The following is a 16703-nucleotide window of genomic DNA, read 5'->3' as shown; positions in this document are numbered from 1 at the left end:
ATTTCTGCATAAAATTATTTGTGTTTCTGAGAAAAGAAAAAAGGCTGCAACCGTCCACGGGCACTGGTGAGCTGGGTTGTGTGTGAAACATCTCGGAAATTTACGCCTATTTTGACAGCACACATCCAGATGAACTCCGAAACTACTCGTCAGAAAACCTAAACACACTTTTCTGTCTTCTCTTAATATTTCAGCTCTTTACTTTTCCACAGACCAGAATAAAGGACATAGGGGAACATGTTTTGCTTATAGAGTATAATTGATTCTAATTATAATGAAACTAGCCTAAACAGAACTAGGACCTGCTTGGATTTGCTATATATTCTAATAGTCAAAATTTCTTGACTATTAGAATAAGTCTACTCAGAAATCCATGAAGGTCTGGGAAGAAGTTGGTAGGATTAGTTGTGGGTAACATACTACAAAATTCTATTTCATCTGTCTCAGTCGAATAATATTAAAATGCTTAGTAATTTCCTAGGATGTGTAAGTTATGGAATGAAAAATATCTGAACGGAATGGTCTTTTTCCCCAAAGGCAGATTCCAAAATATAATTTAATTGCACTGTGAGAATTGTTTTTGCATGATGAAAACAGCAGTGAATTTTATTATAAGAAAGGGCTTTAATAAAAATATGTGTCTAATAATTTCTTCTTAAACATTGTGAAAGTGAAAGCAATGACTAATTTTGATGTTTGTAATAATGTTTGCTATAACACTGTATTTTAATAAGATCAAATACTCATTTTGGGTTAATAGGGTCCTATTTGTGGAATAACTAATAAGATGCTAAGTATCTGAAATATTCCAAAGTCAACTGAGAATTGTAGATGGAGGAATACGTAGTGTATTTGTTTGTACATTACTGTCATTTTAACAGGATAATGTATTCTTTTTCTGATTTTGAATCTAATATGAAGCACTAGGAAGCTATTAAACCACCTGCTACCTTTGCAATTTCTAAGATTTATGTTTAAAAAGTTACTTCCACCCGGGTTAAAATGCACTGAGAAAATGTGCAGCGTGCACTCAGTAAGTGGCACACCTTTCACGGAGGAAGTCTGACGTGTGCAATGCGTGCTGACGTGGGGGGCGGGTCACTCACTCGCAAAGGGTGATGTTGCCGGTATCCACCTCTGTTCCCAGTCCTTCGGTTATTTCTCTCCCAATGGTTTATTTTGAAAAAAATAACCAGTCTGTAGAAAACTTAAAAGAATAGTACAAATAGCTATTTATCTTTCACCTAGGTTCAACAATTTAAAGAGTTTGCCACATTTATTTTTCCTCTCTTTTATCTTCCCTCTCTTTTGAATGGTTAGAAATAAATTTGAGATAATCATTAAAGTTTCACTCTTAAATGCTTCAGGTCACATAACTGAAGAATAGGATATTCTTCTCAATCACCACATCATAATATCGAACACAGTCAACAATAATGTAATATCATTTAATATATGTTATATTCAAACTACCCAAAATGTGTTTTACAGCTTTGCTTAATCTAGTATCCAAGTAAGCTTCATGCATTACATTTAATTATTTTCTTTAGTTCTCTTCAATCTAGAATATTCCCCAATCTTTTATTTTCTTTTTCATGAAATAGATTTTTTTTGGGGGGAAGAGTTCAGCACTTTTCTCATACAATGCCCTGTAGCGTGGATTCGGCTGAGTGTTTTCTCATGCTTAGATTCAGTTTAAATATTTTTGATAGTACTACACAGGTGGTGTGGTTAAGTCACTTAATTAGAAAGTTACATAGCAAGTTTTTGTCACCAATTTAGAAAAGATTGGCTCATATTTGACATAGTGGCCATTCTTATTTAATATCTGTTTTCCATTTGATTTTAATTCTAAGATAACTAAATTAACCCAAAACAATATACTCTCAACAATATGTAGTATAAAAAAATCAAGTTAGCATAACATTTCGTGAGCCCACAAAAAATGGTTGCTTGTAGTCAAATATTAAGGTTTCACTTAATTATCAGATTCAAAGATTATTACTGGTGTATTGCATTGTAGCTATACATTGATGAACATCATTAGTTATAATGATGTAGTTATTAGAAATGAACATTGTAGGAAAAATTGGTTGTTTCTCTCCATGAAATACTTTGCGTTTTGTTATTGAAATTACTTTAAAATATATCATGTGTTGCAACTATCCTTGGTATATTATAAATCAGCAAAATAAAGTAAAATGTGCATTTTAGGTTTTGGGATTTTACTAAACCCTGATTGTTTTATTATTTATTGGTGCTCAAAATTCAGTGTTTGAATAATTTTGCAGATAGCTTTTTATTTTTTTAATTTTCCAGCTCTCCACTAAACACTGTTTTGAGTTTGACCTTTGACCAGATGGCTGCATTTGCCAGAGATGGCGTCACGATTGCATATAAAACCGTCTTGGATCCTGATGCTGTTCTGCTGCCTGGATGTGACAAGTAAGTGAACGTCTGCTTGGTTAAAGCGATCTGAATCACCTGAATGCAGATTTCACAGAGTGAGAGATTGCAGCACTAGAAGATGTTTTTTGAATCTTCTTACATAAGCAATGATTTACTTCATTGACTTACTTTATGATATAATGAGCTACTGCCTAAAATTCTTTTTTTTAATTTGTTTTTTTCTCTGTGTTTTTTTCTTTTTCTTTTTCTTTTTTTTATTTTTATTATTTTATTTTATTTTTTTAATATTTTATTTATTTATCTTTAGAGGGGAAGGGAAGGAAAGAGGAAGAGAAACATCAATGTATGGTTGCTTCTCATGCATCCCCTGCTGGGAACTGGCCCCTGCCGGGAATTGGCCTGCAACCCAGGCATGTGCCCTGACTGGGAATCGAACCGCAATCACCTGGTTCGCAGGCCCGCGCTCAATCCACTGAGCCACGCCAGCCAGGGCCTTAAAATTCTTATCATTAACTTTCCTTGAGTTTTAAAAATCAAATGGGACAATGAACAGATTAAAGTTTCTGCTTTGCAGAGCTAATAATTTTATTTGACATGTAAAAACTGGTTTTAGTAGGCGTTTCTAAATAGTTTTGTATGGAACCATTAAAATGTTAAATAGTGTGTTTACCCATGTGAGTGCTCAGACTTAAGGGTCTCATTGGGTGATGAAAAGCAAAAACCTTGTGCTGGAGCTGTGCTGGGTGGTGAGAAGGAGAGCAGGGGTGGGGGGGTCCGGGCATCTTGCTTCACATCTGCTCATGACTGTCCGTGCACAGGCGGGTGGCAGTTTCTTCTCTGCAAATAATAAACCCCAGCATTTGCTGAGTGGTGACCATAGTCCAGGCACAGTTCTAAACAAATTGGGTAAGAACCTATTTAATCCTCAAAACAGTTATTTGAATTACATCATTACCCATTATTCCATCATTAGTCCATTTTATAGAGACAGACCAAGGCACAGAGGGGCAAAGAAATTTGGCCCATGGCGGAGCCAATATTTTAAACCAGACTTCCTTTCCTAAGAACTGAGGGTTCAACCACTATCCTGGCTAAGAGAACGTTCCGTGACGATGAATCATACTTTGTGACAGTTGAGAACTTGAAATATGACTAATGTGACTGAGGAGCGGAATGTTTTTAATTCAAATTTTGTTTGAATTAAATGAATTTTATGTTGGCTATGTGATCTATGAAGTCCTATCTAGCTTTAATATTTTTAAATTTAACACATTGCAACTTTCCTAAAGATGCAGGTGAAAAGACTGAAGTAGAGGGCAGGCCCTGAACACCAAAGGCAGTCTGATGAGGTTGCCTGGTTTAGTGTCAGCCCACTGCTAAGCATGCCCACAAAGACGCAGTCGTCGGATTCCNCAGTTTCTTCTCTGCAAATAATAAACCCCAGCATTTGCTGAGTGGTGACCATAGTCCAGGCACAGTTCTAAACAAATTGGGTAAGAACCTATTTAATCCTCAAAACAGTTATTTGAATTACATCATTACCCATTATTCCATCATTAGTCCATTTTATAGAGACAGACCAAGGCACAGAGGGGCAAAGAAATTTGGCCCATGGCAGAGCCAATATTTTAAACCAGACTTCCTTTCCTAAGAACTGAGGGTTCAACCACTATCCTGGCTAAGAGAACGTTCCGTGACGATGAATCATACTTTGTGACAGTTGAGAACTTGAAATATGACTAATGTGACTGAGGAGCGGAATGTTTTTAATTCAAATTTTGTTTGAATTAAATGAATTTTATGTTGGCTATGTGATCTATGAAGTCCTATCTAGCTTTAATATTTTTAAATTTAACACATTGCAACTTTCCTAAAGATGCAGGTAAAAAGACTGAAGTAGAGGCAGGCCCTGAACACCAAAGGCAGTCTGATGAGGTTGCCTGGTTTAGTGTCAGCCCACTGCTAAGCATGCCCACAAAGACGCAGTCATCGGATTCCGTGGCAGTATTTTAACCCACAGCTCTGTCACCCGGTGGCTGGTCTGTCACTTTCCAGGCAAGATTTGGATCTGTTTTGTCCTGTTCTCTTTTTCTTTATAGATAGAAAATAACTCATCAGCATCCTTTTATTATAGGCATTTCCAGTTCTGAGATTTATTTCATGTACAATAGTCTTTCTCCAAGCTGTTAAATATGCCTAAACCCTTTAGCTAGGAGTTTAATTTGGAATTCATTTATTCCTTCTTAATTTTACTTCCTAGGTTCAATAACTATTGTTTTACTGAGCAGATTCACATTAGAGCTAGCTCCTTAAGAACGACAATGTGAAACTGCCCTTACTGAACACAACTAGTTGGAAGATAATTTACTTAATACTGGATTCCGTTTGAATTTTCTTTCTGTACTCTGAAGAGATCATTTGAAATCATACTCTTATTTATATTTCTCAGAGTATTATAAGAATACTATTACCATCCCCAGAACTGTTTTCTGTTGAGTAGCGATATGCTTTGTGGCCTGTCTTAATGTATCACTGTTGAGCCAAGTAATTTTCTTCAGGAGAGCGAGGGATTGGCTCACTTTTAAATGAAGTGACTTGGCTGGATTCAGAATGATGCCCAACATCTCCAGGTTGTGGTTTGTCCATGTGTCCTTTAGACTGTGTTGCCTCATATGTATATATATATATATAATTTATATATTTATATGTGTATATATATAAAAACTGATTATGCTATTACGGTTGTCCCAATTTTCCCCCTTTGCCCTCCTCTACCCAATAATACCCTTCCCTCTGGCAATCCCTGACCTTAGTTCATGTCCATGGGTCATGCATATAAGTTCTTTGGCTATTCCATTTCCTATACTACTGTTAATCTTCTCTCCCCCACCTCTTCTGTACCTCTTTGGTACGTCTTTGTCCCTGCAGCTTTTCCTCCACTCTCCTTCTCCCCACTCCCAATTAGTAACTATCCAAAGGAGCCCAATATCTGTGGTCCTGTTTCTGTTCTACTGGTTTGCTTTTTAGATTCAATTGTTTGTAGTTGTAAATTTATTACCGTTTTAATGTTCAGAGTTTTGATTTTATTATTTTTCTTAGATAAGTCCCTTTAACATTTCATATAGTAATGGCTTATTGATGATGAACTCCTTTAGCTTTACCTTGTCTAGGAAGCACTTTATCTGCCCTTCCACTCTAAATGATAGCTTTGCTGGGTAGAGTAATCTAGGTTGTAGGTGCTTGCTTTTCATGGATTTGAATACTTCTTGCCATTCCTTCCTGGCTTGCGAAGTTTCTTTTGAAAAATCAAGTGACACTTATGGGAACTCTTTTGTAGGTAACTAACTGCTTTTCTCTTACTGCTTTTAAGATTTTCTCTTTCTCTTTAACCTTTGGCATTTTAATTATAATGTGTCAATGTGGGCCTGTTTGCATACACCTTGTTTGGGACTTTCTGTGCTTCCAGGACTTGTATGTCTTATTTCTTTTACCAGATTAGGAAAGTTTTCTTTCATTATTTTTTTCAAATAAGTTCTCAGTTTCTTTCTCTTTCTATTCTCATTCTTGCAGCCATATGATGCAAATATTGGTACGTTTGAAGTTGTCCTGGAGGCTCCTTACCCTATCCTTGTTTATTGGATTTTTTCCTCTTCTTGTTTTTCAGATTGAATTTTTTTTTCTGCCTTGTGTTCCAAATCATTGATTTGATTCTCAGCTTCATCCACTCCACTGTTGATTCCCTGTAATTTTTCTTTATTTCACTTAGTATAACTTTTATTTCTAGGTGGGTCTTTTTTATGATGTTGAAGTACCCAGTGAGTTCCTTGCGCATCCTAATAACCATTGTTTTTAACTTTGCATCTGATTGCTTATTTCTACTTTGCTTAGTTCTTTTTCTGGAGTTTTGTTCTGTTCTTTCATTTGGACCATATTTCTTTGTCTCTTTATTTTGGAAGCTTCCCTGTGTTTGTTTCTATGTATTAGGTAGAGTTGCTTTTACTCCCTGTCTTAGTAGTGTGGTCTAATGTAGAAAAGTACAACTGTAAGTTGGATCGGGCAGAGCCTTAGGGTCACGAGGTGGGGCAACCCTTGTGACCCAGGTTGATAGAATCTCCAACACGGTGTTGATGCTCTGTGGCTGTGTTTGAGGAGGGCTCAGAAACTGGGCAATGGTGCTGCCTGGCCTCTGGAGTTTTGTCTGGGAGGAAGCTGTCCCCCGGCACTCATTCTGGTGCTAGACATTTCAGTGTCTCACCCTATGCCGCTGGTGCCCTTCAAGCTGCTGCCCTGGTGTTGCAATCTAGAGGGAGTGAGTCTGCGTGGTCCTAAGAAGGGCCCTTTAAGAAAATACACCTGAGAATCCCACAGTTTCTTCCACTGCCCCAAACCCCACTTGGTTTTACAGCCAGGAGTTATAGGGACTTATCTTTCTGACACTGGAACCCCAGGCTGGGTGGTCTGGGGTGGTGCTAGGATCCCTTGCTCAGGAGATATCCTTCCCAGTTTTTACCCACCACACTTGGGTGTGGGACCATCCATTCCATGTCTTTGGGTCTCCAAGTCTCCACCCCTGCTACCCATGTGAATGAATGCAATGTCTTTAATTCCTTGGTTGTTGGACTTCTGTATTCAATTTTCTGATGATTCTGGGTGATATTTTGTAATTTAGTTGTAATTTTTACTGTGGTTGTATGAGTAGGCTAGATGTGTTTACCTATACCTTCATCTTGACCAGAGTCCTTTGTGTTTCCTCTTAAGACATTCTTAAAAATACCAACCTAACATGCCTAACACAACTATTATTGTATATTGTATAAGCAAACATTACTTAAGTTTACTTTACTTATTACATACATAATCCACTGTATTTAGGCAATAAACTTAACAGTGAAAATGGCCTCAACTACAAGTGATTCTGTAAGAATAAAGATCATTTCTTATTATTCTGCTAACAATTAATTAGGTATGGAATTCCTCAATGTTATAAATAATTGCGACATAAATATTTAAAGCCTTTCTTTCTCAATTAGAGATACCAAAGCACTTTAAAATTTTTTGTTTAAAAGATTATGAACTATACATTGACTTTTCTCTCACTAGTAGAATATAAAGTGCATACATTACTGTGCTAGTGGGTTAAAGATTATTATAATTACACTTTTCTCCAGCAAAAATAATCACGTTTTGCTTTTCTTAGTTGGGAAGTTTGTGAGGGGTTTCCAGTGGATTTTAATGCCATCAGTCAAGAGATACCCGATCGATTTGAAGAGGTGGACTTGGAGAACCATTTCCTACAAAACAAGGTCAGAACGATATGTTGTAAAAATGTGGGTATTTCATGTATTGGGCTCTCAGTCAATACATGGTGACTGAGTAGATATTTGTAAAAGGTTTTGAAAATTGAATTATTTTACCAATATTGGGGTGGATATTATTGGGGATTGACTGAGGGAGTGGGGGAGTGTGTAGGGCAGGGGAGAGCAGCGGGGAAAAACTGGGACGGCTGTAACAGAACAACAATAAAAATATTTCAGTCAAAAAATATATAGCATTCCTACTTGAAAAAATTCTACCTGAATTGTGTTGTTCAAGTATGATTTTTGGCATATTTTCTTTACAACTACTATATTAATAGTAATTTTGAGTTATTTAAGAAAGTCTCTGAGATGGATCTATCTCTATACTTTAGGATCTGATTATTTGCTCTGTGAGTCAGTGCATCTAAGGAGCATGAGTTCCTCAGAAAACCCGGTTCATGACAAGCCCATGCAGAAGGCCTATTTATTAATTTATACTTAGGTATCTTGCCAGTGGAGAATTTCATTCTCCACCTGAGCTATGAAAGGCACTTTAAACATGCCTGCAAAAAAGGAATAATTGTTTTGTTTTCCTCCTCTGGGAAACTGCAGGGTTGATCATTTCAGGTACATCAGCTTTAGTTTTTGATCTCCTGAAATCAAAACCAAAGCCACCCAGAGAGTTAGGGTTGCCAGCGAACACAGGGCTTCCTGTGAACTGGCCCGGGCCCTTTATTTCCAAGAGAGAGTGTAAGAAACATATTGTCCTGCACTAATTTTTTTTACCTCGTTGGCCTTTCAGTCGATTATGTCAAAATTTATACTGAAAATATTAGTTGTTTCAAGGTGCATCCATATCTGAGCAGTATAATTATTTGTACTATTTATATTTACTACTTATAATAGTATAAATATCTAGGTAGTATAATTTAAAAGTTTGTACACTGTTGTATTTTTATAAGAAGAAATCAGTTTTGGATTAAATTTCAGTCCAACCAAAATAGTAGTGTAAGAAAACAAAGATTTGATAAACTGGCACATAAAGGAAAGGCCGATTTTGAGCAAATTTAGAAAATAAATGTAGGTTGAATGGTGCACCAATAATTAATGACCTTATAGTTTATATTCATCTGATATTCAGATTTATTTGCCATAGTTCTCATCCTGTTGACATGCCTTTGTAGGTTTTCACTGTAACATTGTTTTCCTGCTCAAAAACCTTGTCTGCCTGGCTGTTGCCTCCTGGCATTGCATGTCCTCATCTGGCCTTCACTCCTGCCCATGGTTCTCCTTCCCCTACTCCCAGTCTGCCTTTTCCGTCTTCTCTTCTTGATCTTTTTCGTACCGCACACCACAGTCAGAGCTAATAAGCTGTGTCCTAGTACGCGCTTTTCACTTTGGGACACTTGTGTTACAGTGTGTGTTGTCCTTTCCCTAGGAAGGGCCCCCACCATTACTATTTGTTTGCCTTCAGGCTTTATTCAACTTCCTCTTCTTCCATGACACCCTCTCAGGTCCTCCAGAGAGGACTGTATTCTCAGAACTCCTTTGCGTCCTTTGAAGATGGTTCCCAGAGTTTGTCTTTTGCTCTAGGCATTTATTTGCTTTTGTGTCTGTCTCTTCCTCTAAACTGAGAAGTGCCCTGACACAGACCTTGTCCTCTGGAGTGCTTGCACAAAGTCTTCGGTGTGAGGCTAGTGCACAACACATTTTTGACAAATGGTCTTTAAAGTTTAGCTGTAGCCTATCTCACAAGGCTTTCTGTTGTCCAACCTGTTGTATGTTGGCCAAGCCAGAGCGTTCATTTGTTGTTTTCTGAAAGCACTGCTATTATGCCTGCGTGGGTCCCTCTGCCTGGAATTCAACCCTTCTTTCTTTGCGGCCACCCCCGGCCTTCTCTGTCACCCTCCTGCCTGATCCTAGCACAAAGTCTGGCATATAGTTGGCATTCATTAAATGCTTGTTGAAACCCTGCCCATCTTTCTAGCCTTATCTGATTTGTTTCAGCTCCACAAAAAATTTTCTCTGCCCCACCCGCAAACCAATAGGCTGTTTCTGGCCTTGGTACCCCCCAGCGCATCTATTCTGTACCATTTATAAGGCCGTTGAAGTTGATGTTGTTCCTCTTACAGCATTTTTTTTTTTTTGCATGATCCAGTCAGTTGGTGCTCAAGTTTAGGCCTATTTGAGGTCATATTGGGGTAAAAAGAGAAGAGTGGTAGGTTGAGATCAGATCATAAAAGGTCTTAATTCAGTGTTAGGGATTCTGAGTATTGTTCTGTAGAAAACAAGGAGACATTGGCAATATGCAGAGGCAAGATCTGATTTGATTTTGTGTTAGGAAGATGACTCAGGAGGTCCTTGTTTTATCCTTCCTGCCAGACAAGAAATCCCTTCAGGGCAAAGGGCATTCTGATCATCTTTATCTCTGCTGAGATATCTACAAGCTCTGTCTAGCTAAATGGAACTGAATTCTCTAGTTAATTAACTCATTCAACAGAAACCAGCTCAAACCTGGAGGGAAAGGGTATTAAAGAGTTATTACAAGAAAAGGACCCACAGGGGTATTCTCTTTGATTTTAAGCCAAAGTAGGACTTTAAAAGAAAACTGTATTTTCTTATGCTGAAAAATGATAGAAAAATTATGTGGATAGAATAACCCACAGTAATTGCATCACTATCAATTGGTTCTAGTGACTCAGTGAAACTGAGAAAACACTCATCTTAAATAAAAGTTTGTACACTATTGTATTTTTGGAAGAAGAAATTGGCTTTGAATAAAATTTCAGTCCAACCTAAATAGTAGTATATAGGGTATTTTGTGGTAGAATCTTGCTGCTCACTGAGTGAAGAAGACCTGCTAAGAGGATTGATTACAATAGGGGAAGAGGGGAGGGAGGCAAAAGCTGATATTCTTGGTGGGTGTGTTTTGAAATTGGCTTGAAATAGAAATATCAGTGCCCAATCCCTTACTGTTTATTCAGATCTCTTATTGACAAGTAAAACCTTTCCTACAGAGAAAAACTTGGAACATGTAATCCCTGTTAGTAATGTGGGAGACAGCTATAACCCTGACAATTACAACCTGTTGCTCTTTTATCCATTTCAAAAAAAATTGGAATCTACTGCAATGGCCAACTTGGCAAATGCATCTTTCAGCAGTTCTCTACTTAAATTGGTGGAATTTTTAGATTGCCCCCAGTTTAAGGGCAATAAAATTGTATGTTTCCATGAAATGGATGAGATTTAAACTTCATGGTAGTTCACATAAAAGAAAAAAATCATGAGAAGAATAGCTTGAGGGGCAACTGGTTTATGGGAAAGTAGAGCAGAAAAACAGACTCTCTGGTGTTTGGCAGGTTTATATTTTGCCAAAATGAAAAGGAAACTTACTTTGATTCTAGCCTTTTGGTATGATCAGATTTCATCAGAACATTACAGACACATTTCAGTACGGCAAGAACAAGAAAAATGCCAGGTTAAAATTTTAGAACGAGGGCGACCTGTTACAAGTTAATTTGTAAAATCAGCAGTCTCAGACGCTAGCGGAATGTTGTTCTGTACATCACAGAGGAGGCTGGGAACAGGCAGACAATTCTCTGCTGTCCTGTTTCTTTGGCGAGGATGTCACCGAGGAAGAGTATTTTCTACAAATAACTTACACTGTGGAAAATGAAAAAAAATCTAATTTACATTTTGAACTGATTGCCATTAGAATAGGACACAGGACTTTAAGTGAAACCCGAGTCTCTTTCATGTGTCTGGACTGTACAAGCTATTGAAGGGTTGCTTACCTCGATTTGGAAGTTGCCTTATTCGGTTGCATAATTCTGTGTTCATTGATATTTTCTGCTTTCAAACTGTCTCATTTTTTGTCCTTAGATGAGGGGTGGATTGGTGGGTTCTAGATCAGAGATCAAAAATCAAAAAGAGGGAAAATCAGAGGCAGGAGGGAAGGGATTTTAGAATATTGCTTACAGTTGTGATTTAGTTTATCTATCAAGTTATTTAATTTGGCTCTAAATTCTCATTCAAAAGTACAAAATTGTAGAACATTTTTATGTAGTAAACAACTTGTTTAGAATGAAGGTTGTGATTGATACAAGAGCTTGTTTATTTAAGAAAATTTTTATTGTTCTGTATTCGGTCCCTCAGTAGGTCAGTGAGAAAAGACAACAGTTCCCTTATTGCTTTGCGTCTGCACAGAAACACGAAAGGCTACTCCCATTTCGTTAGTGACTTGGAAAGGGAAAATTCAGCAACGAGTTTTACCTGACGCGTCACGTGTACGCATCGTTTTTATCAGCACAGTTTATTCGGATAAACAGTATCATGGTGGTCCTGAGAGGGAGTTATGTACAGGGTCTGGCCAAACAACTTCCCCTTTTATTATAAAACCTTTTATTACAAAACCATAAGCATGTAATGCTGTACTACAACAATATCACACTCAAGCCCACCATAGGACAAATTAGGTGAAATGCTCAAATTAAGACGATAAACTATTCACCCATATTATTCGTTAACCAACCACACTCAGGCAGGCGTGACTTCTGCCCCACCCTGTATACACAGGTATTCAAAAGAATGAAAGAGAATTTCCTGATTTGATACTCAACTGTACTTAAAAATGATTTTCTGATCACATGTAAGAGGGCATGTATGTAGAAAACAGTGTCAATGTAAATGTTTTATACACACACTGAAACATGCACACACATGTGCACAGGCACACTGCCACACACATCTACAGAACGTACAATGTTGCAGTTTGGCAGAACACTTCTGTTTGTCTAAATTCCAATTTTCATAGTTTTTAGAATGTTCCCAACCTTTTAAAATGTTTAGTCTAAAACTAAACTATCAGGCTAAAATTTAAAAGAAAAAGGTCAAGTCACAAAAAGAAATTTAACTACTGTTGTCAGTTTTAAGAGTACCAGAGGCTCAATCTTAGCCAGCTTTCTTTCCTTATAATAAGAAATGAAGCTGGGGAGTGGCCCCGGCTGTGTCTGGTCTGTGCAGAATCACTTGGGAACTGTCCAGCGAAATCTCTCCCAGAGAACAGCATGGTGTTAATACTGGGTGCCAGCCCAAGACAGACACAAAGGACCCCTTCGCTCTTCACCAGGGAGCCAACTGTTAAAAGATTAGACCGTGTTGCGGAGATAACAAGAGTGTAGGCGCTGGCAGCAGGTGCTGTACAAAGAAGCAGTTGGCAGTGTGTTTCTCCTGTCTGACTAATTCCAGTCAAAACAATCTTCTTCCCAGTTGCAGAGGCGAGTTTGGAGCGGGATGGCAACTTGAAGTTAGGGGGTTGGGTTAGAGTGTTACTTTAAATGCTGAGTCCTGTGGCAGATGGGTTCATAGAATGTGATTTATTGTTGTCCAGCAACTGTGGGGGATTCCCCTCCAGAATCCAGCTGCAACTGGCTAACTGGGGACAACGCAATCAAAGAGCTGTACGTCAAATCTGCTCATGCGGTGGGGTGGCTGCATCCTTAAAATTTTAGTTTTACATACAGAGGTCACATGAAACGTTCTCGTTTTGAGAAGTAGCTATTTTCCATTATAGAACAATTACCACGTATATTAGTTGTACCCTTTTGTTATTGCCTGATCACACTTTAAAAATATTATCCTTTAATTTTTGCATTTAAAAATTATCTTCTACCCAACAAATATCCAGCGCTAGCACCATTTTAGAGTGGACTTTTTAGTATTAGAAAGTAATTTAAATTGTTACTGAAGCCACATCATCTGTTGGGTTTAAAGCAGAAACTGTCGTGGCCCCCAAATCCTGTACAAATAAATATCAGTACTTACAAACTTACTCAGAGAAAGCAATCATGTAAGTTAGGGGATAAAGTATTAAACATGAGGTAATAGAATCCCCACAGGCAATGTGAACGCCTGTTAATTTGACAACCAGGTCTAAGTGAGAAATGGTAGAAGGTACATAATACCTTTGACATAGGTAATCTGATAACACACGCAGATATAGGGTCTCCCCAGTAGGTGCCCCCATGCATTTACACAACGATCACTGAAGTTTCAACTCACATCCCCTTATTCTTAGGAGGCTGCGTGGACTCCTGGCTGTTCTCCTTGCCTTTGATGTTTCCATCCTGTGATCCATTCTATCTACCCTTCCCAGATCAACATCACCAAGATTTTCTATAATCCAGCCCTTCCTGCCTGACTTCCTTCAAGATACTGCACTTTTTGTTGCTGCAGCAGAAATGAACCTATCATTCTTTGGATACCTAGAGTACTGTTTAATCATATGGAGATTAACATGAAGTTATGTGTGTGTGTGTGTGTGTGTGTGTGTGTGTCTGTATTGTTGCCTCTACTGCTGTTCCTTTAGGGCAGGAAAAATATAGGGTAGGGCAAACGTAGGTTCACAGTTGTGAGTACACAAAACACAGAGTTTATTCCTGTGTTATTATTTATTAATTACTGTATTATTTTCTGTACAAACAACTATAAACCTACTTCTCCCCTGCCCTGTATTTCATATCCCGTATCACACAGTCAAGGGTCTTGCATATCAGAACCAATGCTCAACAGCTATTAACTGAGTTGAATCAAGTGAGATTGAGCACTACTGTTTCAAAAGAGCCCTTCTCAATCAAAAACATAGTGTTCTAGGATAACTTATTTTGGGTAAGTGTATTGAGAAAAGTTGACTTTCAGACCATACTCTAAAAATGCACACTTGTTCTCGTGGTGCAGGTGGACCCCAATATTGTTCTCCATGCCTCGGTTTCTGTTGGAAAGTGGGGTTCCTCAAGTGGTGAAGAGAGCAGCAGATGTCAGGCGGTGCCGTCGACACTGTGGCCTGCAGCCAGCACGTGGCTGATCACGAAGGTACCCAAGAATGTCTGCTGTCCCTGAGGGACTCCCATGCTCACCGACCGGCTCACCGTGTGCCCCAGGACCCTTCCCGCACGCACACAAGCATGCAGTGAAAGCGTGATAAATTGTTGGTCGTTACAAATGCCACTTCTCTGCACTTGGTTCTAGTGCAGAGCAGTTCCGTGGATCCCCATGTGAGTGTTGCATTCATTTTTAGATGTGCTGAGGAGTTCATACTCCAGAGTACCCTTGACCCAGAGTGGAGCGAATGTATAGTCCACAGACTCGCCGTTTTCACGAGATTTTTCTGAATGCCATTTGCTTCCACTCTTGGTCTTCTCTGTTGCGCTTCATGGAGCCTGGTGGTTTAGCACCATCTAACGATAGCATGTGGCTGTTATAAGGACAGCTTTAGAAGAAATCCCTGAGTGTGAAATGTGAACATCGCCTAATATATTTGTACTTGCGTATTGGCACTATTTAAATTTTACTTTTGGATATGACTTAAATTGAGAACATCTAATTGCCCTCTCCTCCCCTCTTACCATTGAAATGTGTTTGCATTCGCCACCAAATATATATGCCTGGAAGGAGATGGTGCAGCTGTGTCTCTCCTGCCTGTGTCTCCCTTGGTCTCCTTACGACGGACTATTTTTGCTTCTTCGTAATGCTTCCATGGGCACAGAGCAGTGCAGGCAAGATGGTTGCTGTTAATTTGTGGTGAGGGACAGGAGGTTGAAACTGTTTTCTCAAATGAATATTTAAATTGCCCTTGATTAATTTTTTAGATTCTTGAGAGAGTTAAAAACAAACATATAGAGTAATTAAGGCATAAGGATACTAAGAAACATTATTCATTTTATAAGCCAGAATGAAGTTAGATATTTCTTAAATTTGCTTTCAACCTGGAGACTCTAAGTGCTAGCCTTTTTAAAGTTTATTTTGTTTCTGATCTAATAATAATACCTGTGGTACCTAGTCCCAGAGTAAAACTTCAGATTGGTACGAAGGTTAAGGATTTGTTTCAATCTTTTCAGTTCATTGCACTTTTTTTTCTGTGCATACATATTTCTCGTAAGCTCTGTAGTTACAGCTATAACAAGTGACATGTGATGGACCCCAAATTGCTGCACTGTGAAATATGCACAGAGAAAAAGGACAAATGAAGATATCAAGGTCTGTTGTATTTGGCGCTGAACTATGAAATGCCACCTTGTCGGACAGGGCGGATCACTGATTCTGAGCACGGCTCGCTGGCTGCTAAGTTGCGGGTAGTGTTTCACTTTCAGCAACTGTTAATATCCGGGGTTATCCAGGCATAATGACCTCACTATTTGTGACACATTGTTGAATTTTCTGGTTCTTTTAACTTATTTAGACCTTTCTCCCCTCTCTATTCATTGGAAGACTGGGATGATCCTGAGCCGAGCAATAACGCAGGGCTGCCTAGCTATTGGTCATCCAATCAAAATCAAGGCCATTGAGGGAACCTCGCTAGAAGGATATAAATTAATCCTACAGAAAAGGTAATGCTTCTAAGTTATTTAACTCAAAACAGTACATGTGAATTTCAAGATTTCTGAGCAGTCAAATCATGATGCCTCCTGCCTTAGAGGGAATATTCATTAGGTGTTTAAATTTGTGTCCACAATATCAACATTAGCTTTTCTATTCTAAAATAAGCTGAAAATGTATCCCACTCGGTTTGATAGTGTTTCTTAGATATTTCAAAATGAAATGTTGGCCCTACCGTGCACCCCTGTGGCAGACAGACTGCTGCTTTGCTCCGTGATTATGGGAACTGACTTCCTTCTGTTTATTTTGATTGCTCATTAAAAATGTAATGTTCTATCTGTATTCTTAACCTTTTCTTCACCTTCTAAATATAAAATATTGGATGATGAAAGAAAAACCAAGGAGGCAAGCTATTGCTGCTTTCTGACTTGGGAGTATAAAATTGAAAAATACAGCTAGGAAGAAGCAAATTGATTGATATTCAACAGTTTGGAAATAGTGTCCTAGTGCTTTTGTTTTTCTTGTTCATTTACCTTCTGATTTCACCTGGGTTGACAAAAATAAATCCTGTTGTACTTCAGGACTTTGAAAGCTATTATCCAACTACTTCTGGACGGGTAGGCA

At 38.4% G+C, this 16703-nt stretch overlaps 1 protein-coding gene across 1 annotated transcript in view; it reads left to right on the top strand.

Moving 5' to 3' along the window:
* Positions 1-16703, top strand: part of DCDC1 (doublecortin domain containing 1) — a 380146-nt gene that overhangs the window by 191784 nt on the left and 171659 nt on the right. Inside the window, exons 12-15 of the mRNA XM_037040449.1 lie at positions 2320-2445; positions 7607-7712; positions 14442-14576; positions 15972-16090. Coding sequence (XP_036896344.1) covers positions 2320-2445; positions 7607-7712; positions 14442-14576; positions 15972-16090 — 486 coding nt within the window. The remainder of the gene's footprint in view (positions 1-2319; positions 2446-7606; positions 7713-14441; positions 14577-15971; positions 16091-16703) is intronic.

Source organism: Sturnira hondurensis, unplaced genomic scaffold (genome assembly GCF_014824575.4).
Source record: "Sturnira hondurensis isolate 20B ecotype Veracruz unplaced genomic scaffold, ASM1482457v3 Scaffold0002638, whole genome shotgun sequence".
Lineage (NCBI taxonomy): Eukaryota > Metazoa > Chordata > Mammalia > Chiroptera > Phyllostomidae > Sturnira > Sturnira hondurensis.
The sequence above is the reverse complement of the archived record's forward strand: the minus strand, read 5'-3'. Positions and strand labels throughout refer to the sequence as shown.